Source organism: Thamnophis elegans, chromosome 4 (genome assembly GCF_009769535.1).
Source record: "Thamnophis elegans isolate rThaEle1 chromosome 4, rThaEle1.pri, whole genome shotgun sequence".
Taxonomy (NCBI): domain Eukaryota; kingdom Metazoa; phylum Chordata; class Lepidosauria; order Squamata; family Colubridae; genus Thamnophis; species Thamnophis elegans.
This window is the reverse complement of record NC_045544.1, coordinates 4,755,728-4,779,283: the sequence shown is the minus strand read 5'-3', so window position 1 is coordinate 4,779,283 and position 23,556 is coordinate 4,755,728. Positions and strand designations below refer to the sequence as shown.

The 23,556-nt window shown below is 37.4% G+C and overlaps 1 protein-coding gene across 1 annotated transcript in view; it reads left to right on the top strand.

The window, feature by feature from the left end:
- Positions 1 to 22,624, top strand: part of GCLC (glutamate-cysteine ligase catalytic subunit) — a 31,893-nt gene extending 9,269 nt beyond the window's left edge. The window contains exons 2-16 of the mRNA XM_032215539.1: positions 114 to 226; positions 1,218 to 1,400; positions 4,646 to 4,759; positions 6,736 to 6,794; positions 6,882 to 7,018; positions 9,201 to 9,275; positions 11,312 to 11,428; positions 12,896 to 13,034; positions 13,428 to 13,540; positions 14,739 to 14,831; positions 15,565 to 15,669; positions 17,134 to 17,215; positions 17,340 to 17,443; positions 19,968 to 20,088; positions 20,968 to 22,624. Coding sequence (XP_032071430.1) covers positions 114 to 226; positions 1,218 to 1,400; positions 4,646 to 4,759; positions 6,736 to 6,794; positions 6,882 to 7,018; positions 9,201 to 9,275; positions 11,312 to 11,428; positions 12,896 to 13,034; positions 13,428 to 13,540; positions 14,739 to 14,831; positions 15,565 to 15,669; positions 17,134 to 17,215; positions 17,340 to 17,443; positions 19,968 to 20,088; positions 20,968 to 21,173 — 1,761 coding nt within the window. The 3' untranslated portion in view covers positions 21,174 to 22,624. The remainder of the gene's footprint in view (positions 1 to 113; positions 227 to 1,217; positions 1,401 to 4,645; positions 4,760 to 6,735; positions 6,795 to 6,881; positions 7,019 to 9,200; positions 9,276 to 11,311; positions 11,429 to 12,895; positions 13,035 to 13,427; positions 13,541 to 14,738; positions 14,832 to 15,564; positions 15,670 to 17,133; positions 17,216 to 17,339; positions 17,444 to 19,967; positions 20,089 to 20,967) is intronic.
- Positions 22,625 to 23,556: the final 932 nt, after the last annotated feature.

Sequence of the window (23,556 nt, the reverse complement as noted above, 5' to 3'; positions counted from 1 at the left end):
CATGAAATCTGCTTTTAAGAATTATAATTCCCTCAGGTCATCAATTTGTGAACTTGGTGTTTTTCTGTTTTGTGAGCTAAAAATTATATTATGAATTTATCTTGGCTTTTTAGGTGGAATATATGTTGGTAGCTTTTGACCATAAAAATAAGAGAGCGCAGTTATCATTAACTGGGGAAGAAGTACTTCATACTTTACAAGAAAAAGGTGAAAGAATAAATCCAAAGTAAGTACCATCAGCTCATAGAAATGAATGCTGAAATTTAGCCAGGTTATTAATCGGCATGTATTTTGATCTATCTGTCTATTAAAGTCACGTTTGGCTTCTGCCTGGACGGATCCATGAAGTTTTTACAGCAGTGTTTTTGGAAATAGTTTGCCATTGCCGTGAGTGACTGGGCCCAAAGTTATCCAGCAGGCCAGAAATTGCAGTCCCTCAGTTGTAACTAGTTTCTTTAATCACTTCACCAAATTGGCTCTCATTTTTCTAAACAATGGGAAATGCATTTTCGTAAATATTTGTTTGCATGTACCCTAAAAGATCAGTGCTTGCAATTTGCAACAGCAACACAGTGGCATGTTTCTAATTTAATTATTTAATTAATATTTAATTATTAAAATGTTTGATTTTGTATTTGAGGAATGGGCAAAATACAATTCGCATTTTATGCCAGCTATGTTTTAAAAATCTACATTGGTTTTGTTGACCTAAAGATTAATTATGTATGGTGTAGTGCTGATGTACTTATACTATTGCATATTTTCTCCCCAAAAAGTTGGAATCCCTAATAATCATAAAACAACATTCTAAGCCAGAGTTCCCCAACATTTCTGGCTTTGCGGGACTGGCGAGGGGAGAGGGGATGTTTCAGCATGTGCACAGCTCCATCTACATAAGTGGCGTGCATGCACACCTGCCACTCAGGCAAATTGAGTGTGCACGCACATGCTTGCTCGTCCGCTACTCACACAAATGAGGCTGTGGGTGTGTGTGCTTGACAGCCTTTCCCACAGCCTAGTTGCAATCCCCTAACGGCCCACAGGTTGGAGACCCCTGTTGTAAGTAAAATAAGGTACTAGATTAACCCATCCCCATCCCAAATCAAGGTTTTTACCTTTGTTTGCCTGGTTCAGAGTTAAAAGCTAAATTACAGTTGCATGCTATGTAAGTATTCTTCGTTGTAGAAAATACTTTCAGTTCTCATTTGATTTTTCAGCCATCCAACATTATGGAGACCAGAGTATGGAAGCTACATGATCGAAGGGACTCCTGGGCAGCCATATGGAGGAACAATGTCTGAATTCAACACTGTACAGGACAACATGAGGAAGCGGCGCCAGGAAGCTGCTTCAGTACTAAAAAAAGATGAAGCTGTTTGCACTGTCACATCATTTCCAAGGTTAGATTCTGTTTTTCTAATAGTTTGAAAAGATAGTGGTTTCAAATGGCCGTGACTCAGAAGAAAGTTGTGATATTAAAGCTATTTTAAAAAGAGGAAGATTCGCCATAAAGTATTTCCCATTTAGAGCCACTGCTACTTAGTTATATCTGCAGCAGCACTTAAAAGTTTGCGAACCTGTTTGAATTTTCAATATTTCTGCATAAATATAACCTAAAACATGATCTCTTCTCCACACGTCCTGAAATTAGATAAAGAGAATCCAATTAAGCAAATGAATTGGAAGTATTACACTTGTTTATTTATTCCTGAGTAAAATGATCCAAGCAAATCAAAAAGTTATTGGAAGAAATGTTCTGTGGATGGATCTAACCAATATATATATTTTTTTTCAATTCAATGAAAACTATTGTTTGACAAATGGCAAAGACTGCATTCCAGTGTAAGAACTTTATTTCATCTGAGCAACATGCTGATGACAAAATAAATAGTCCTCAACATGTAACTGTAATGGACCCTGGAATTTCTCTGTTAAAAACCAGACACCAGCAAGGTTGATGGGCTGGTATTATTAAAGATGAGCTAGTTGGACCTTTTCGGCTTGAAGATAGACTCAAAATCGTCTCCCAAAGTTACTGCCAGTTTTTACAAGACACTTCCTTCAAGCAGTGGTACAGGAAAAATTCTGCAACTTTCAAGAAGACCATGATTTTTATGCAGGGCAATGCTCCATTGCATGCCTCAAAGTACTCCACTGTGTGGCTTGCCAGTAAAGGTCTTAAAGATGAAAGAATAATGACATGGGCCCCTTCCTCACCTGATCTAGACCCTATTGAGAACTCTCCCTTCTTAAACAGGAGATTTACGGTAATGGAAAACATTACATTTCTCTGAACAGTGGCTGGAAGGCTGTAGTTGCTACTGCACAAAAAGTTGATCGTCAACAGATCAAGAAAGTGACAGACTCCACAAATGAAAGATTTATGACTATTATTAAAAAGAAGAGTAGTTACATTGGTCATTATTTTTTTAAAAAATATCAGGAATGTTTATTCGTAAATTTTGAGTTTATTTATTTTACTTTAACAGATTAAAATAAATGAGTGAGATGGGGAAATTTTTCTTTTTCATTTGGTTGCGTAATAATTGCACGCTAATAGTTGCCCAATTATTGTGCGCACAGAGATATTCTGCTAACAAAGCCAAAATATCACACTTACTTTCTTAAATATTCAGGTTTGAGGTTTATTAACATTTCGAATTGACTGAGAGCACTGTAGTTGTTCAATAATAAAATTAATACTCAAAAATATGACTTGTCTAATTGTGCACACAGGGTACATATTCCAGCATTCCATGTTGTGTCCAACTAGATGTGTTTAGGAAAGTCAGAGATAGGAAGTTGACTTTTTTCTGCTACTTTTTCCTAGCAGCTAGTAATCAAATCATGCTATCTGTGATTGTAGAGATAGCAAGTAACATCAAGACTAAAAGTCATTCATACTACAATCCTCCATGAGTTTGGTCAGCCTCCTTTTAAATTCATTAAAATTGGTGGCGATCATCATGTGTGATGGTATCAAATTTATTTACAAAAAGTATACTTCAGTGGAGTATTGCGTAAATTTTAATTTTAGCATATTTTTTTTAAGATTTGATTTGGAGTTGATTTGATTGAATCAGATGCCAAATGATTTGATGATTTCAATCAATTTGAAAAATGGAATAAACTTGATTCAGTGCTTTGAATATAAATGTCAGATAACTTCCATTTTTTTTCAAATTTTATTAGAGTTGATCCATACATCCTAATGTTTAGTTTAGTTTAATGAGTGATGTTTAATACATTAATACATTTAATGCACTAGAACAGTGGTTCTCAACCTGTGGTCCACAAACCCCTGGGGGGGCTGCGACGTCACGGGGTCTGCAAAGGCTTGGAGAAATGTTATGATTTAAATCTTGAGTTAACCCTTAACTACAGACATACTTATTTGGCTGCGCTATTATAGACACGAGGCCATAATGACCACTCTAGCTGCTGGTCATAGTCCAGGTAATTGCACTACAATATTGTGACTAGCGGTTCTGGATCTATTGCTTCCAAAAGGTGCAGAAGACCATTTGAATTTGTTCTTGCCATATAAATTATTGGACGACATAGATTGTACCTGGTCACCAATTTCACCTGGAGCTTCATCATTGCTGATGTCAGAATCGGCAGCAGGAACAGTTTCATCGTTGTCCATTACAAAAATTTCGTTGCAGTCCAATTCCACTTCACTCAGATTATTTTCTGCTTCTTCATACCATGTTAGAATAGTTTCTTTGAAGTTTGGATCACCAAATCACACTCTTATTTGGCAGAAAATGTGGTCCCGACATAAAAAAAAAATACGTTAATAAAGATCTGCGGTCATATTGTCCACAACTCAAATTCAAATGCCACTACAGAAAACACCAAATAATTCATTATTATTAGAGCCGAGGTGGCGCAGTGGTTAAATGCAGCACTGCAGGCTATTTCAGCTGACTGCAGTTCTGCAGTTCGGCTGTTCAAATCTCACTGGCTCAGGGTTGACTCAGCCTTCCATCCTTCCGAGGTGGGTAAAATGAGGACCCAGATTGTTGTTGGGGGCAATATGCTGACTCTGTAAACCGCTTAGAGAGGGCTGAAAGCCCTATGAAGCGGTATATAAGTCTAACTGCTATTGCTATTGCTATATTGCTATTCATGCAAGCGTGATGCTGCATACACTCTTATTGGCATGAAAACAAAAGCTATTCGCAACCAGAACAGTCCCATTTCTAAAAATATGGATGTTCCAAACATTTTGGAAAACTGTTGTAGTCACTATGACCATGGATCTGTGGTTATGTGTTAAGTCTTGGGGACTTAACGGTATTTAGAAGGGGTCTGTGGTAAAGAGAAAATTGAGAACCATTGTACTAGAACATTTCTTTTTACTTAGAAACATATTTGGCAAATTTCTTACCTGTTTTGGATCAGTTTCTTTTTTTTTTGCAGAAACAAAACTAACCTATTTTAATTGGTTAGATAAAATGTGCATTTACTGAGTGCACATTTAGCTGTTTTGATGATTGTCTATAGAAGAGTTGTGCCAAGCATATAAGTACTATTCTTAATTAACTTTGGTTTTACTTTCGTTCTGGAATATTTCTAATATATCTTTACTAAACGAATCTTTTGTCAACTAGAGATCTCGATTTGATTGCATTTGTAGATTAGGTTGTCCAGGATTTACGATACCAGAGTATCATCCAACCCCTATCGAGACGGGAGCCTCAAAGTCTCTTTTTTTCCCAGATGAGGCTATAAACAAGCACCCCAGGTTTAGGTAAGTACGTTTTGAATAGGAATACAGATGTGTGCTAATTCATAATAATTTAAATTTGGCATGAGGTTCACCACTCATATTGAATATAGTTACTTTTTCTATAGATAGTATTTTAGTTTTATCAATGCTTTTAATAGGCTGCCAAAACTTTCATCCTTTATAACATTAATTCCACAGGCAAATGCTATTTTAGAAGAGATTAAGAGCTAGCTTGTCTACTCAAAGTTCAAACCATTGCAGCTGGAGTGGATTTGATTTAAATAGTCAATTTAAATCATGATTTAAATCACTAGTAAAAAGGCTTGCTTTAAATCATAACTTTTAAAGTGCAACTGTCATCTCTGTCCCACAGCAGCTCCTCCTCTGACCTGCTGTTGACTCACTGAAGTCCCAATATTGCAGAATATACAGCCTCGTGCTACATAACGAAGCTCCATTTCATGCTGAATAAACTAAATTATTAATGTATCTTAAATAGAAAAACTATATTTAGATGATTTTTACTCCAAAAGCATTTTATTAAAATAAATTTGATTTTAAAAAATCCAATTTAAATTTTTAAAAATCTGTATTTTTTTTTTATTTTTAAAAAATCAATTTTTATCCAGCCTGATTGCAGTGCCTCTGCAATCACGTGATCAAAATGTTGGTACTTGAGAGTGTACTTAAGAGCCGAGGTGGCGCAGTGGTGAGGGTGCAGTACTGCAGGCCACTTCAACTGACTGTTATCTGCAGTTCAGCGGTTCAAATCTCACCGGCTCAAGGTTGACTCAGCCTTCCATCCTTCCGAGGTGGGTGAAATGAGGACCCAGACTGTGGGGGCGATATGCTGACTCTGTAAACCGCTTAGAGAGGGCTGAAAGCCCTATGAAGCGGTTTATAAGTCTAACTGCTGTTGCTATTGCTACTCAACCTTACAATTGCAGGAACACTGCAATTCCTTCCCCATCATAGGCTAAAAGGCCTCCCTATCTCCGCCCCCACTCATGGGAGGCCTGCCCCACTATGTCTAGTCCAGTTAACCTTTCACTGCAGCTGCTGTGTGTCCAGCCAATGTAAGGCATATGTAGAAAGCTGACAAAGGCAATGCTCTTCAAGTCTAGAGAGACAACTGCTTTATCAAGGCTGATCAGGAACAGGAATTTCACTGGCTGACTTCTTATTCCTGGTCAATTTTGAGAAAGATTGCTTCTATATTGTAGAGAAGGATTCTGTCCATAAAATTAGCAAAGACAATCTTTCTCAAGGCTGTCCTGGAATAGCTCTACAAACAGTCCAATGTATTCTTCTTAGTCTCTTGCAATTCCTTTCTCTCTAATCTCTACTCTGCGAGGCAGGGGGAAGCATATCAGGCAAAGGACAGAAATTGTTTGGTTTTTATATTTTGTTCCCTCTAGCAAAGCAGAAAAATTGCATTGAAAAAAGTGACTTATGACCATTTTTCACACTTATGACCATTGCAGCATCCCCTTGATCACATGGTAAAAACTCAGATGCTTAGCAACTGATTCGTATTTATGAGAGTTGCAGTGTCCCAGGATCATGTGATCACCTTTTGCAATCTCCTTAAAAGCAAAGTCAATAGGAAGCCAGATTCACTTGACTATTACTATCTTAACAACTTCAGTGATTCACTTAATAACTGTGGCAAGAAAAGTCATAAAATGGGGCAAAATACATTTAACAAATATTTCACTTAGCAACTGAAATTTTGGACTCGGTTGTGATCCTAAGTTGAGGACTACATGTAATTGTTATTTTGCAATGTTTACCAATAAGTAAGCTCTCTTCTGACATTATTTCTCATAACTCTCTGTATCAAGATAGTGTTGATGCTTCATATAATTCACTGAATGCAAATAATTTTTAATCCACGTAGTAAGTTAGGAAGCCCGTAAACCAAATATCAATCTAAAAAGTTATAAAACTGTTGGAAAATGTTTGTTTTGAGAAAACATCTCAATTTTTTTTTTTAGTACTTTAACGAGAAATATTCGACATAGAAGAGGTGAAAAAGTAATTATAAATGTACCAAGTAAGTGAAAAAAAGCAATTCACTATTTGTTTTTTGTTTTTTTTAAATTAGCCCGGAGCTTAACTTTTTGTCAAATGTCTTATTCAGTATTTAAGGATAAGAATACTCCATCACCGTTTATAGAAACATTTCCTAGTGACGATGGTGAAGCAGCAAGAGCAGCTAAACCCGATCATGTATATATGGATGCCATGGGATTTGGAATGGGCAATTGTTGCCTTCAGGTAAACTCACTGAAATAAGTACACTGTTAAGTATTTTTACTATTTTCTCTTGGTTTTGTGTTGTTTTCATAACAGTTATTTGAATTTTTCAGTTACATATTCTGTAGCCAGATTTTATATATTACAGGCATGTATTTTTCCCTGCTGTTCATTGCACAACTAGGCACCGTTTTTCCTTCTTTCCAAAAATAATAACTTAATTCAAGCACCATGCCAAGCTGTGGTAATTGTTAATGTTTTATAAACAACTGATAGACCGGTAGTAGACAGCAAATAATACAAGATTAGTAATTTTCTACAAGTTTATCATCTAATAGGCACACAAGGAGGAAAAGTGAGGGCTAACTAAAACAGTCATAACAAAGGAGATGGAAAAATAATAGCGTAGAAGAGAAGATTCAAAAGATTGCATTGAATAATGTGAGTGACTGAATTCTTAAAACATCTGAAGGCAGTGAGTTGCAAAAATAAATAAAACAATTAAAGAATTAAATGTAGTAGCATTTTAAAGAGATTGGAATGAAAGAAAAGGAGAGTGTTGTACAATGTAGAGCAAAATAAAAAGTCACGAGGAGCACTGATGTGTTTAAAAGTGCACATCAAAATTGTAAAATAATTTTTCAAGTGAAAGATTGATACAAAAATGACCCATTCTGGTATTTATACTTGGGAAGAATAAGGTGATGAATGAATGTCAGTATTAAAGGAAAAGGGAATGACATGTAAGACAGTTAAGTATTGCAAAACACAAGTGAAAATGTTCAATAAGAACATAAAAAAGGCAACATTTTGCTCTTTACATTTGAATACAAGTAGTCCTCGGCCTGCAAGCATTTGTTTAGTCCCCATTCAAAGTTACAACAGCACTGAAAAAAGTGGTTTACGACCAGTTCTTGCACTTATGTCTGTTTTAGCATCCCCATAGTTAGGTGTTGTGGCCTAGCAGGTGCCGTTGGAGCTGCCACCAGACTCCGACAGCGAGGGGCCCTATGAGTCGGCTCTGGAGGATGTGGAGGACCCTGGACAGGGTTCTGACTCCGAGCAGGGCGCAGAGAGGCTGGTTGGCCACCAGGAGGCACCTGAGCCTTGGACCAGTGTGGAGGAGACAAGGGAGAGTGAGCCGGAGGCCAGTAGTGAGTTGTTCCTGGATGCACGCCATCGAAGAGCTACTAGGCATCAGGAACAATTACGCAATTACAGGAGGTGATTGTACTCAGCTGGTGGTCATTAGGCTCCTCTCCAGACTATAAAAAGCCACTGGTGCACATGCCCCTTTTTGCAGAAGTCAATGCAGGATTGAATGTTGGAGGACATTACTGTGAGCTTGGCAGGCTGGATTGCTGCCAAGCCTTATCTGTGTTTATTGCTGTCTGAGTTGCTGCCAAGGTCCTTATCTGTTTGTTCTGCTTGGCTTTCAGCCACCGAGGTCTTGGTGTCTTGCTATTAAAGTACATTCCAGTTAAGCTTGTCTCGGCATTCGTTACTGGATGGAGGAAGGGGGTCAGAACAGTTAGGTGATCAAAATTGAGGCGCTTAGCAACTGTCATGTATTTACAAATGTTGCACCACTCCAGAGTGATGTGATCATCATTTGTGATCTTCCCAGCCAGCAAAATGAATGGTAGAAGCTGGATTTGTTTAATGATCGCATGATTCACTTAACAGCTGTAGTGGTTTGCTTAGCAACCATGGTAAAAAGAGTCATTAAATTGGACATGACTCACTTAACCACCTCTTTGCTTAGCAATGGAAATTCTGGTCCCAGTTTTCAAAACTCAAGGATTACCTCCACTCAAATTGTCATAAATCGATTTGTGATTTGGAACTGAACTCTTGAGTGAGTCTGCGCAGATACTTTTTGTTTTGGGGGAAGAAGGAAACGCAGTAGTGGAATTTCTGTGCTTATCTCTCTTTGCAAAGAGAAATACGTTACGGAACAATGTTAAAAAGCAAAGAGTGCATATAGTAGTGTTTGTTACGCCTAGTAACAAGAAGATTCTGGAAGGAAGAAAAAGGGAACTTAATTCCCACTGTATGATCTCAGATCTGCAGGGGGGGGAAAAACAGTCTTGCAGTTAAAAATTCAGTGGACCCACTTTTTATACAGTAATTTCTGGAAAGTGCAATAACATTGACATGCACTTTTAACATAAATCATGATACATTTTTATTCATTATACAGGTAACATTCCAGGCCTGCAGCGTTTTTGAAGCAAGATATCTTTATGATCAGCTAGCCACCATCTGTCCCATTGTGGTGAGTGAAATCATTTTATTGTTGTATACATTTTTATTCAGAGACCCACTTTATTATATTTATATAAAAACTCTTTTTAAAGTGTTTTTAAAATATTAAAAAGCATGTTCATTGAGGCAACCCTCAAAACAATCAGTATAAGATTTGTAAATTAGTGGTGATAGTTTATGTTCAGTAAGTGAAGCTAAAATTTTCCATACTTGATGAATTATATGGAAGGAATAAAAGAGATCAGAAGTTTGCAAGCTGTTGCTTAGGGGCTGGAGGAGAAAGTACATCAAGAGGTAGTGCAATATTTGTTGCCATGACCATGTAGCACATTTTACGTTGGCCTAATCTTATATCCTCAAAGTACTGTCAGCATAAGAATAACAGAGTTGGAGAGGACCATGGAGGTCTTTTAGCCCAACAGCCTGCCCAAGCAGGAGATCCTATACCCGGGATGGCGAACCTATGGAATGCGTGCCACAGGTGGCATGTGTAGCCATTTGTCAGGGCACGTGAGGCGTTGCCCTGTTAGCTGGCCAGCACGCATGTGTGCGCTGGCCAGCTGAGTTCAGCCTTTTTAAAAGACATTTTCCCCCTCTCTCCGGGCTCCAGAGGCTTTATAAGAGCCTGGGGAGGGCGAAAAGAGCCTCCCCCAGCCCTCCCTTCCCGGAGGCTTCCCTGAAGCCTTCAGACGACTAAAAACCAAAAGTCACTTCCGGTTTGCTCATAGGGTCAGTTTAAGCCTTCCGGAGGCTTCCTCCGGAGGACTAAAAACGGCCCTATGAGCAAACTGGAAATCACTTCCAGTTTGCTCGTAGGGTCATTCTTTGCCCTCCAGAGGTTTCAGGGAAGCCTCCTGAAGGTTCCTGAAGCCTACTGAGGGCCTCCAGGGGGGGGGAGGCTGTTTTTGCGTTCCCCAGGCTCCTATAAAGCCTCTGGAGCCTGGGGAGGGCGAAAAAATGGGGGGAGCACCTCTCATGCGCACTGGGGGATCGTGCATTGCATTATGGGTGCAGAACACCCGCGCACAACCCCCCTGTACTCCCCCCCCCTTATGGCACGTGAGCCAAAAAAGGTTCACCACCACTGTCCTATACTATTTCAGATACATGGCTGTCCAGTTTCTTCTTCCTCCAGTGATGGAGCATCCACAACTTCTGGAGGCCAGCCATTCCGTTGATTAATTAAGTAATGGTTAATTGTTCTCACTATCAGGAAATTTCTTCTCCATTCTAGATTGGATCTCTTCTTAATAAGTTTCCATCCGTTATTTCTTATCCTATCCTCAGGTGCTTTGGAGAATAGGTTGACCTCTCTGGCAGCCACTTGGATACACTGCTATCATGTCACTCCTAGTCCTTCTCTTTGTTAGATTAGCCTAGACATACCCAGTTCCTGCAACCATTCATCATGTTTTTAGCCTCCAGCTCCCTAATTATTTCTACTGCTCTTCTCTGTAGCCTTCTAGTCTTAACACCTTGGTTTTATCATGGTGACTAAAAATGGAGACAGTATGCCAAGTGTTATCAAAGCAGTATAAAGTTGTACTAACACTTTGTCTGCCCTTGATACTATTCCTCTGTTGATGGCTTTTTTTGACACTGCTGGCTCATATTTAATTTGTTGTCCACTAGGATTCTTAAATCCCTGTCCCAGTTGCTGCTGTTGAGCCAGGTACTTACCTATTTTGTCCCTGTGCATTGGTTTTTTTCTTGTCTAAGTGCACACCTTACTTTTCATAGTTCTTACAGATTCATAATCGTTCACTTCTCAAACTTGAGGTAGGCACCATATTGGGACTGGAGGGAGACATACAGTAGAGTATATTATCCAGTTAGAAAAAGAGACTGTACAGTGGAAGATGCTGACTGGAGTGCAGATGGGATCTACTTGGCTAGTAAAACAATTCGTAGTATTGTAAATAATGGCAATTTGAGGAAGACGAGCAGAGCATCATTGTATTATTCCAGGATCATCCTTGCTTAAGGTTTCATATGGTATTGCGTCCGTACTTTGTTACATTACATTCTCCCCAATTATTCTTTTAGATGGCTTTAAGTGCTGCAGCTCCTTTTTACAGAGGCTATGTGACAGATATTGATTGCCGTTGGGGAATTATATCTGCATCGGTAGATGACAGAACAAGAGAGGAGAGGGGTCTCGAGGTATGTGAGACCTCTCAAATGTAAATCCATTGTTTCTCTATAGCGTGCATTCTTGATTACAGAGTTGCAAACCCATTGATTAAAAATTGATCATTTCTCTTAGTATGATCTTCATATAAAATGCCCTGTGTTTTTTACATTTCTCTGGTATTTATTTTAATTTCCCAGAGGCAGAATCACTGATACAATATTTTTTTCCCCGAATAAGTGTGTGAAAATGTGCATGTGATTAATCTGGTCCTGAAGTTGGATTGAGCAAGAGAAATGAAAAATAGAAATATATGGCAACTGAAATTATCTAAGCAATAGCACTCTCTTTGCATCAGGGGGTTGTATTTTGCTTTTCTTAAGAGCAGGACATTTAGCAGCTGTGAGCAAAGCAGATTAAGGGTTTGCAAGAGGGGTTAGCCTAGGTGAGGGGTGTCAAACTGGCGGCCCAGGGGCTGGATGCATCACAGGCAGGCCACACCCACCCCACCTCCGCGAAGGGAAAAAATATTGTGATGTGACGCCAATGTGACGCAGCGAACTTGACACTCATGGTATTCATGCTCTGACACAAAAATATCTTTCACTCCTTGAAAACTTACCTAATTAATTTTAAGCGTTTTGCTCATTAAGTATTTTTTTTTTTTGTTATTTAAATCTGTTTGAATTAGAAAGCGAAGACATTTTCATATCTACTTTTCTTGGCAATGCTGAATGAAATGGTTTCCCAGTGCTTATTTTTGAAATACGTTTTGGCTTTCCCACCCCAATTGACAGTCCTGGTATTCCTGTAATGAATACCAGAGTCAAAACCTGTTTGCTTTCTAACACAGATAAAGTTAAATCAAATTAAGCCATCAAAAATTGAGGAATTGGGATACAGAAGTATGAAACTCTTTCAGCTTTATGCATTCTGATAATATTTTGTTTTAAATTGGATTTTGACATACTCTTTGGCCTACAACTATTCTCATCAGATTTCTAATCAGGGTCTGAGTATGAAATAAAAAATATTTATGTATATCAATATTCATATTTACCATATTATTGCCAATACCAGGAGATAAAGTTAGTAAAATTCACCTGGATTTGGTTGAATTTTAGTACTTGCCTCTTACATTTTATTATTCTAACTGTATCTCTAACCTTTTCTAGCATGGCGATTGAAGAATGCTTATTGATCCATATCTCACTTGTTAGATTGATTAAGGTTTTCCTTCATTGAAAAGGTTTATTATCTTCCTCTCTCTACTTTTTTCTTAGTAGATTTTATTTTTCTAGCCATTTCATAATGTTTGTTAATTATTGTTAAACACTCTTCCGCCCCTCTTTGTATGAATAGTCCATATTACTAAATAGTTAAACTATTGAAAAATATGTTTGCAGTTTTGGTTTCAATGCTACATTGACTCAGTGTTATAGTATCTCTTGCAGATAATGACAATAGGTACTAGACATTTTTCTTCTTAAATTACATAGCCATTGAAGAACAACCGTTTCAGAATCAATAAATCCAGATACGATTCCATAGACAGTTATCTCTCAGAATGCGGTGAAAAGTACAATGACATTGATTTGACAATAGATAAAGAAATCTATGAGCATCTAGTAAAAGAGGGTAAGTATTTAAACCAGTGTGACAACGAGGCTCCATGCCTCTGTCTTGTTTTTTCCCTCCCTTAATCAGACACAATCCTTAAAAAGGACTACTTGTGATTAATTTAAACAAGCTGTTCTTGAAGTATAACACAAAAGCAGCATTAGATATGCTAGTTAATTTTCTGCCGTGATCCCTCATCTTGAAAGCAGTTTTTTTTTCCTTGATTGAACGAATGAGTCGACTTATTACATTTCTTATCAAACTCAAAATATTTCATTCATGTGTTTGTGGTGACTGCTTCATCTCTCCTCAGCTCTATTGAGTTACTGCAAGCAAATAAATGTGCACATTATATTTAATAAACTGGATTGGTTTTTTAACAATGGCTATCTCAATTTCTTGGTTTTGTAGGCATCGATCATCTTTTGGCACAACACATTGCTCACTTATTTATTCGCGACCCTTTGACGCTGTTTGAAGAAAAAATCCATCTGGATGATGCAAATGAATCTGATCATTTTGAGGTTATATTGTTATATTAGTTTATATTAAAAGTTGTACATAGTTTGTTTAATATATCATTTGTTTTCTAATAAAAAGGATCAAAACTACAGCAGCCCTTAGTTATGCCAAATAATTATTTCCTGCATACATGTTTCTTCGGTGTTTCTTAAATGAGAGCTTGCGATTATGTATTTCATTGCATATTTGAACACAGATAAAAATCCCGTGTTTAAATTATTCATATCAGTAATGTGACAAAAACGTTTAATACTTACTCAGTTTTCGGAGCATAGGTGAGAGTGTAATTTAGGGAGTGTGATATGAGTTGACTCCATACGAAAATGTAGGAGACAAAAGGATGAAAACTGTATATTTGTTGGAAACATTGGCCTGGCCAAGACTACCAAATTCTAATTATCAGTTGTGGAAAATCAAAAACAGGTGAATAAGTACAGAATCTTCCTGTTATTTCTGCTCATCCTATGATTGGACAGGGTTGGCATGACCCAATTTCTATCAGTACAGGTAGCATGCATTTATATCTCCTAATAAAAGCAAACGAAATCTGAGAATATATCTACATAAAGCTAGTGCTCACTTACCAACTACTTTTTCAGCAATGTTTCAAAGTTGGGACAGTATTGAAGCGATACTTGCATCACCCACGCATGATCATGATTCAGGTGCTTGGCAGCAAGCTTACATTGGTTGTGGCATCCTGCAGTTACATAATCATAGTTTGCAACCTTCCCTATTGGCTTCCCAAGCAAAGATAATGGGGGAAGCCAGCAGGAAGGTTATGAGTTCCTCCAGTAAATCCTCCATGCGCTTGCACACACCCCACCCCACATCCTCCATCCCTGGACTTCCTGAGCTTGTGCCCCACTGCGGTATCTTCCTCCCCAAATCTGTGTGGCCTACATTGCACCTCTGATGGGACTCCCTCCACTTCCCACTTAACAACCCAGGCATCTTGGGTTACAACAAAAACTAGGTCTGCTTGCTATCCCAGTCCCAATTACAGTCATGACTACAATCTGTATAGTATTCTAAATATTTTCAGTACAAAGTCTCTTTCATGCTTTGTTAGTGCAGTTGATACAGTTTTGCAGCTTATTGTTTTATCATGAGTTCTCAAAAGTATTAAAGTCTTACTTGCTATGCTGAACGAGTAAAGTTACAGTTATAGCCTAATAACACCTATTTGGTCTCCTGCAGAATATTCAGTCAACAAATTGGCAGACAATGAGATTTAAGCCTCCTCCTCCAAATTCAGATATTGGATGGAGAGTTGAATTCAGACCAATGGAGGTAAGGACTAAACATGCTCAGTGGCTTATGTTATGAATGAAAACTGTAGTACATACTTTAGTACATTTGCGTCTTTTTGCTCATGTTTTCTATTTTGGCATTTCCATGATACACATTTAAGTAGCTTGATAAGTTATGCAGTTACCACCACTACAAACAGTGATTGCCCGCCATCGATTCTAAGTCTGGGATAGTCTTAATTTCAACTACAATTATAATCAAATCAGAAAGAATCACAAATTCCATATCATTCCTTAATCATGTTTTCTCTCTGTAATGCTGCAGTGGTTCTGAAATACCTATTTTAAAATATTGATGTGCAAGTGTTATCAGAAGTTAATATTGGTGATAATTGGCAAGAGAACATGTAACAGCAAAATTCTACACAACAGTGATTCTCAATCTTTTCTTCACTATGGACTTTTAAATACCTTTTGTGACCATGGACCATGGCTTTGGCCCCCAAGACTTAACTCAAGATTTAAATCATAACATTTCTTCAAGCCTTTCCTGTGATGACCTCGTAGCCCTTCAGGGGTCCAGGGACCACAGTTGGTTTCTGGAGTTCTGTTTTGGGAAAACTTGCACAAAAAGGTATAATCTTGATAATGTTTAGCAAAAAATCAGATATCTCAGTCTATCAGAATCTATGATGTAATCTTTCTGTACTATATTTGGGTTATGTACTATAGATATACATCAACAAGTCTAAAAAAACCTTTTCAATTTCTAGGTCCAGTTAACAGACTTCGAAAACTCAGCATATGTTGTGTTTGTTGTACTGTTAACTCGAGTCATTCTCTCATACAAATTGGATTTTCTCATTCCTTTGTCGAAGGTAAGAGTGTTTGTGTAATACTTATTTATTTTTCTTCTGTCCTGCCAAATCAATAGTCTTAAAACATTTTACAACACAATCAACAAAACAATGTTTACTGTATTTTTCGGAGTATAAGACGCACCTTTTTTTCGCAAAAAACAGGCCATTTTTTTGTTCGCCCTCCCCCCGGGAACACACTACAAGCCTCTTAAGGGCTATTTATGTCCTTTAAAAAAAAAACAGGCCCATTTTCGCAAAAAAAGGGGCCATTTTTGGGAGGTTTGCAGAGTGCAAAAACTTTTTAAAAATTTGTCTCTTCAAAACCTTGGTGCATCTTATACTCCGGTGCGTCTCATGCTCTGAAAAATACGGTATATGAATGAAGGCAAATATGCATGTCCCGGGATAATGTTGCAAGGTCCAGTCTGGGACGGTCACCAGGACTAGAGTTTTAGTCTTCCGAACTTTTGGACTTGGCAACACAAAGAAACAATAGCCAACAACGTAATAGCCAGCCATCAACACCCCAATTAACTTTAAGTCACACACAACCAGGTACTATGTAAATACTGAGCATATAATACGCAAAGCACACAATCTGGTGAGAGAGAAGTTCCCCGAAGATGAACTCCAGCACGAATCCAAAACTTGGAAGACTAAACATCTAGTCCCAGTGGCCAACCCAGATTGGATCCTGCAAACGCATCTGTAACAGTTAAGAAATTCCTTGGCAAATATCAATAAATTAAAGCAACCGAAGTTATAATAACGCAAGGAAGACTTAACAATAGCAATAATGAAAAATAAATCACAACAAATCCAAATAAAATAACACAAATATAATTAAATATAAATACTGCAATTTTAAAAATGTTGAACACTGTTCAACTCAAATGTTATTTGGAAACAAATTACGTTCTAGAATATTAGAAGAGAATACTACACAAGGCCAGAGCTGCCATTCTTAAGCACCGTCTCCTGTTAAATTGCAATCTTTGGTAGCAAGTAAATTGTTCTTATTCGCTCAATTGTTTATACAGGTAGTCCTTGCTTTATTACAGTGATTAGGATCCGAATTTATGCCACGGAGTGATGATGTTGAAATCTTTTTTCTTTGTGATTAATCTAAAATTTACTCTAAATGGGATTTTCTTAATTATCAGCATTTAATTTAGTGAGGGAATTACTGAAAATTAAGTAAATTATTTCAAGGGTTTAGGTGCATGTTTGAAGATATTTCAGATAGTCATTTCATAAGACGACTATTGGGTTAGAATTCCAGTTGTAATCATAGAATTCTGGTTCATCTTAATTTTGTTTTACATAATCATATTTAGTTAGCTATACATATCTATCCAAAACCAAGGAAAATATGCTCTAAAGTGCAATTTCTGAAATCTTCTGACTAGAAAGTTAACTACACTTATTTCCGTTTTAGCAAGAAACCCAGGGTAACATTATCTTCTATTCCCCCTTTCTTAGGTTGATGAAAACATGAAAGTAGCTCAGAAACGGGATGCCGTCCGCCAGGGCATGTTTTATTTTAGAAAAGATATTTCTAAAGGTATGTTGTTTATTTTTTTGGTTGGTTTTATTACATTTGAGTATAAAAGTATAAAATAAATGTAAAACAAATTGGCTTCTTTGGATGCTTCGTTCTTCACTCAATCTGATATTTTTTTTGAAAGGTGGTAATGCAGTAGTGGATGGATGTGGTGCAACTCAAAATGGTACAGAAACAGACGTAGAAGAATATACGTTAATGAGCATAGATACAATAATTAATGGAAAGGTAAGATCAGCTATTCATGCAGTTTTCCATACTTTATAGATTTGATGAAGAGTTAGATTAAGAATCAAGGTTGTGGTCTAAAGTAAGCAAGTAAGAAATTACGATCTTGGTCTTTCCTTAGCCAAGATAGCAATCATAAGAAAATGACTTATCTCGATTTGGCTTTTAAGAGATCTTGAACTAACTGTTATTTTAATATGTTAATTTCAGAAATGAACTGAGGCAGGGAGGAATAATTTTAAATGACTATCCTGCAACCAAGAGAGTAACAATACAGCTGTATATACTTACAGATTCTTTTAAGCCTATGAAATCTAGATATAAAAAAGGCAATTATTGAGAAAAAAGAACTAGGGGGAAAAACTATACAAAGAAAGAAGAAACAAAATTTGTGAACCCTTTTGAATTTTTGACTATTGCAAATAGTTTTGTAAACTTTTTCAGCCAGGTGATCATACACAAGTATTTTCAGAGGACCTCAAAGATCTCCTTTGTTCCAGCCATGCCACACTTCCACATACCTATGTTGTGAAGATCAGATTTTGGTAGTGAATACCCAAAATTTTAATCTTAAAATAAGGGCTGGACTTCCCACATTCACACCTGATTGAAACACCTGCTCTAATTTTCTCTTCAAATGAAGTGATAATTCTAGAGGCGCTATTATACCTTCCCCTCACAAATACGTAGCTTTGGCTCAGAAATAAATGAACACCTATAAAGTTTCTGTTTAACTGGAGGTTTTGTCTAGTTTTAGGACTTGTGTAGGGAACAGAGAACTATTGAAAATTCATAAAGGTTCACAAACTTTTAAACACCATTGTACAGAGGAAATATTCCAAATAAAACAGTAACATCAGTTTAGTAACCGTCGGTTGTCATCTATGCTGGCCTTCAATAAAGCTTGAGGTGGAATCAAGCGGATAATTTTAGATCTTAATATATAAAAGGACTGGTTTAATATTTCAGACCTGCTACAATAATCTCATTGTTCACCTTTTACCATCCCCTAATATTTTTGTAATATCCAGGTGCTGCCCTATAAGGCATACTTACCCTAATATTCCACCTTCTTCCTGATAGGGAGATACAGCATGTCCTACCAAGAACACTTGTGCCTATGTTCAGACATTAAAATTGAAACAGTTCAGTAGGAATTCCAGAAATGCTCTTTCTTGGAAGATGGGCCTAATCTCTCCTCCAATCATAAATTACTGGACTGATCCCAACAGGCAATTCTGCATTTCCTATTAAATTATCTTCTTTTAGGAAGAAAAGTCTTCCTAAAAGCGGCCAAATTTGATACCAACAGAAGAGGTTAGAAACAAATGGATCTGAGCATAACTTACGTATGCACAGTTTCTGCTTTGAACAGGACACTTCTGCTGGATATTTTGTATTCTGGCTGCCTTTGGTATACTATTGTGTATAAATGTAAAAGCTGCCTAATTATTCGAGTGACTTATTGCCTACTTGAACAAGGTATATAGGTTTACAGAACATATTCATACTTCTTTTTTGCAGATATGATGATTGACAGGGATTATTTGAGCTGCAGCTTAGATATTGTTATGCAAATGTTCCCTCCTATACCTGCCGATTAAATACTATTATCACTATTTTACACAATGGGAATAAGTGAAAAGCAGACTCTTTTGATAGACTTAAGTGTTGCGTTGCTCCTTCTCTGATGCCCAGTAGCCAACCAGAAAATTATCCAGCAGCTGACCTAAGTCTCCCTGGATCCTGCTATTAAGTAATACAGACACTGATTATATGTCAGTTGTCATCATTTTAGCCATTGTCTATCCACTGCAGGATGAAGGCCTCTTCCGCATGTTTCCAACCCATACAGTCTTGAGCTTCCAAAGGCAGCCTGGTTTAACCTGGCGATTAGCAAATAGCAATAGCAGTTCGACTTATATACCGCTTCATAGGGCTTTCAGCCCTCTCTCAGCGGTTTACAGAGTCAGCATATCGCCCCCACAGTCTGGGACCTCATTTCACCCACCTCGTAAGGATGGAAGGCTGAGTCAGCCTTGAGCCGGTGAGATTAGAACCGCTGAACTGCAGATAACAGTCAGCTGAAGTGGCCTGCAGTACTGCACCCTAACCACTGCGCCACCTCGGCTCTCATGATTCTTGGCACCCTCTGGTTTTCCAGCTGCCATGGCTAGTTGCCCCAGGGCCTTTGGGGAATGAGGGTTGTTTTTGAGGTTGCATTGGCCACGCTGATCTAGTGTGGGTTGGCAGATGTGATTGGTGTTAGTCTGCAGTATCCATCCGATCTCCCCTATGACATGGGAGACATGCCATAGTATTAAGCATCATGGAAAAGTCTTTATTTAAAATATACATTCAATGAAAAGCATAATCTATTTTGTAGGCCTACCAATGTTAATGTTTTCATATCCTTTAGAGGGCGCTCTTGTACCATATCAAAAGACAAGGGTTTGTTATAATATTGAAATGGAAAAATAAATGTGTTAGCATTTGTATTTCAACACTGGTTTAATTTTCACAGGAAGGGGTATTTCCAGGATTAATTCCAATTTTAAACTCTTACCTTGAAAATATGGAAGTGGATGTGTATACAAGATGCAGCATTCTAAACTATCTGAAACTAATAAAAAAAAGAGCATCAGGTATGAATAAGCGTTTGATGTTATTCGCAGTTCCCGATTACAGCTTTTTCGTTTAGTGAAGGTTCAAAGTTACAACGGCACTGAAAAAAAGGGACTTATGACCATTTTATGACCATTGCAGCATCCCCATGGTCGTGTGATCAAAATTCAGACCCTTGGTAACTGGTTCATATTCTGATTGCTGCAGTGCCCCAGGGCCATGTGATCACTTTTTGCCAACTTTTGACACAAAATCAGCGGGAAGCCAGATTCATTTAACAACCATGTTAGTGTTTCACTTAACAGCTGGGGCAAGAAAGATCATAAAATGGGGCAAAATTCCCTTAACTTTTTCGCTTAGCAACATATTTTTTTGTCTCAACTATGGTCTTAAGTCAAGGATTACATGTCTATTGGTTGTCAAGTAGGAAGAAAATGGTGTTCTAGAGATATAATATCTAAAGGCCCAAGTCTGGAATTTACATATTTCTGGTTTAATTTATTCCATCTCTTATATATTAGCTCCTATTTATAAATGAATACTTGATTTCCCCTTAAAAGTCTAATGATAACTTTGTTGTTTTAATTAACATTTTGTCCATTATTTATATTGTCCATGATTTTATGTACAAAAATAATACCCTTTACAAAAGTATACTCAGAAATTCTTGTTATTGTTGTTTCTTTCATTGGCAGATCTGTGATGAAAAACGTATTCAACTCATTGAGTTTACAATATAGTATAGTAAAACTAATGCTTTACTCTTAGCACCATTGAATACTCTTCGTATGCAATATTGAAATTTAAGGTGGCATTTTAAAAGTAAATGGAAAGTTATATATTCATATGGGGAGATAGTGAAGTCAATTTTAATGCATATCATATGGCTTCTCCACTAGGTGAATTAATGACAGCCGCTAGATGGATGCGAGAATTCGTTGCAAACCATCCAGAATACAAGCATGATAGTGTGATCTCAGAAGAGATGAATTACAGCCTGTTGTGGAAATGCAACGAAATTGCAGAAGAGCAAGTTGAATGTCCTGAGCTGCTTGGAGTGGGCTTAAATAAACTAAAGTACAGTGGAATTAAATCTACTTCTTAATGAAAAGTTTTAATTTGATATGTAATCTGTAAAATATCTAAAGGAAGACTAGTCACACTACTGCAGTTTCATAATGTGAAGATCAAATGGTTTTATTACACTATTCAATGGCCAATCCCAGCTTTCTCTTAAAACTTCCTACAGTAGGTACATTCTTCTATTTAAGGTTTATACTATGTACATGTAAATAATATATATTTTTGATTTAATACTGGTGTATTTTAGTATCATACTAAAAGCCATTGTGAAACCAGCTTATACCTTTTTACATACTTAATCTGGAAAAAATGTGCTGTTTATCAAACAGCTTTGTAAATGTAACATATTGATTCTTGTATATTATCTGCATTCCAGAGCTGAATGTTTACTCTGACCTTTGTTTTCTGGAATGCAGTGAATAACCTACTGTATTTTTTAAAAATCAGAATCTGATTCATACTTTTCTGTTCTGCGGTACAAAAATGGTGCAATCTTAATCTTGCTGAAATTAGTGCTAGAAAACTTAACTGACATCTATAAAACTACATTTGTAGTCATAGCTAAATTCACAGGTTTGGATTTAAGTAGATCTTGGTCCCAGTCCTAGTAGGATTAATAAAAAATACTTCCTCTTAAATAACTGGGTGTAAATTAATATGTTCTTGTTGCTGGATGCTCCTGGAACGTATTGCATTATGTGTTCTTAATTTCAGATTTCAAACTCCAGAAAAAAGACATGGCTGTGTAGATTAGCAATCTGAGATGCAAATTTATTTTGAATTGAAATCCACATCCTTTTTGATCAAAGTGTCCTTTAAAAAAACATTATTTTAGCTCCAATGTGTGTTTTTTTTTAATAAGATTCTATTGACATAATGTACAGGAATTGAAACGCACTCGGACTAGACTTCCTTTCCAGTTTTTTTGGTATGTGAGGTAGCTGGTCCGATATGTGAAGAGGTCAAGTTATTCTTACTTATTTTAAAACAAACATTGCTAAATCTGAAGCCTCAGTGGCAGCAGTTTGGGTTATAAAAAAATAAACCAAATATGGCAAAACAACCAGCAGAATGTGTAGAAGCCTTTAACACCTCTTGTGTGATATATCTATAGATGTACCCTTCAAATTTTTCCCTGCTATATGGAAAGAGAAATCATGAAAATGTCTGAATGTTTATGAATCAGGAATCTGAAATATTATAGGAACTGTAGAAAAATACAGCCAGTTTTTACTGTTGTGCATTAAAAAAAAAAAAGATTTAACCCAAAGGTTTTTAATACTACATTGCCTAAATGATGACAGAGTAGTGAGTAACTTTGCAGCAAATTGTGGAATTGAAATCCGCAGTAAACTATGCTATGTATGAAAGTATTTTTTATTTGATCGTCCTAAACTTGCTCATAACCTGATTTCCCAGGATCTGCTTCTTAAAAGAGACAGCAATAAAATTCTTCCCCTCATGTTTTCTTTATAGTATGCATCATTTAATGTATCCCCATACTAGATATTTTTAACGAGAGTTTTAGTTTAGCATTTGAAGGCGGGGCCTTAGATCTGCCTGTGCCCCAATACAACCATTTGCCTGCACTAGAAGCCAAAAACTATTTCTGCTCCCAGGTTATAATTCTAACAATCTTTGTACATCCAGAGTAAAATGAAGGTTCTGCCAACAAAAAACTCCGAACAATTCAAGTCTTAACTTGAGATACTATTCAACTTTATTAATGACAGGTAAAAGTCACATATAATTATTCTTCTGTCTAACATTCCAAGGAAGTGTTTGTTTTAAACAACATACAATACATGGAACTGAATGGAAGAAGTTGCACCCTATAAATGGTGGAACATGATTTGGTGAAAGCATTAGTGTAACATTGCCAGAATAGAGATTTTCTTCATTTCATTTTCATTTATTTCATTTGTATGCCGCCCTTTTCCCCGAGGGGGACTCAGGGCGGCTCACAACTTGAGCAAGGGAAAGGGGATACAGACAGTTTGACACCAACACAAAACAATACATAATTTAAAAAGCGCAACAATCATACCATTCGAGATAGGGGCAACGGTTGTTTAGCCCCAGGCCTGTCGGAACAGCCAGGTTTTAAGGGCTTTGCGGAAGGTCTGGAGGGTGGTGAGGGTGCGAATCTCCACGGGGAGTTCGTTCCAGAGGGTCGGAGCAGCCACAGAGAAGGCCCTCCTCCGGGTAGTCGCCAGTCGACACTGGCCAGCGAATGGAATTCGGAGGAGCCCTGCTCTGTGGGATCTAATCGGTCTGGTGGAGGTGATTGGCAGCAGGCGGTCTCTCAAGTACCCAGGTCCAATACCATGAAGGGCTTTATAAGTGACCACTAGCGCCTTGAAGCATATCCGGAGACCAATAGGCAGCCAATGCAGCTCGCGGAG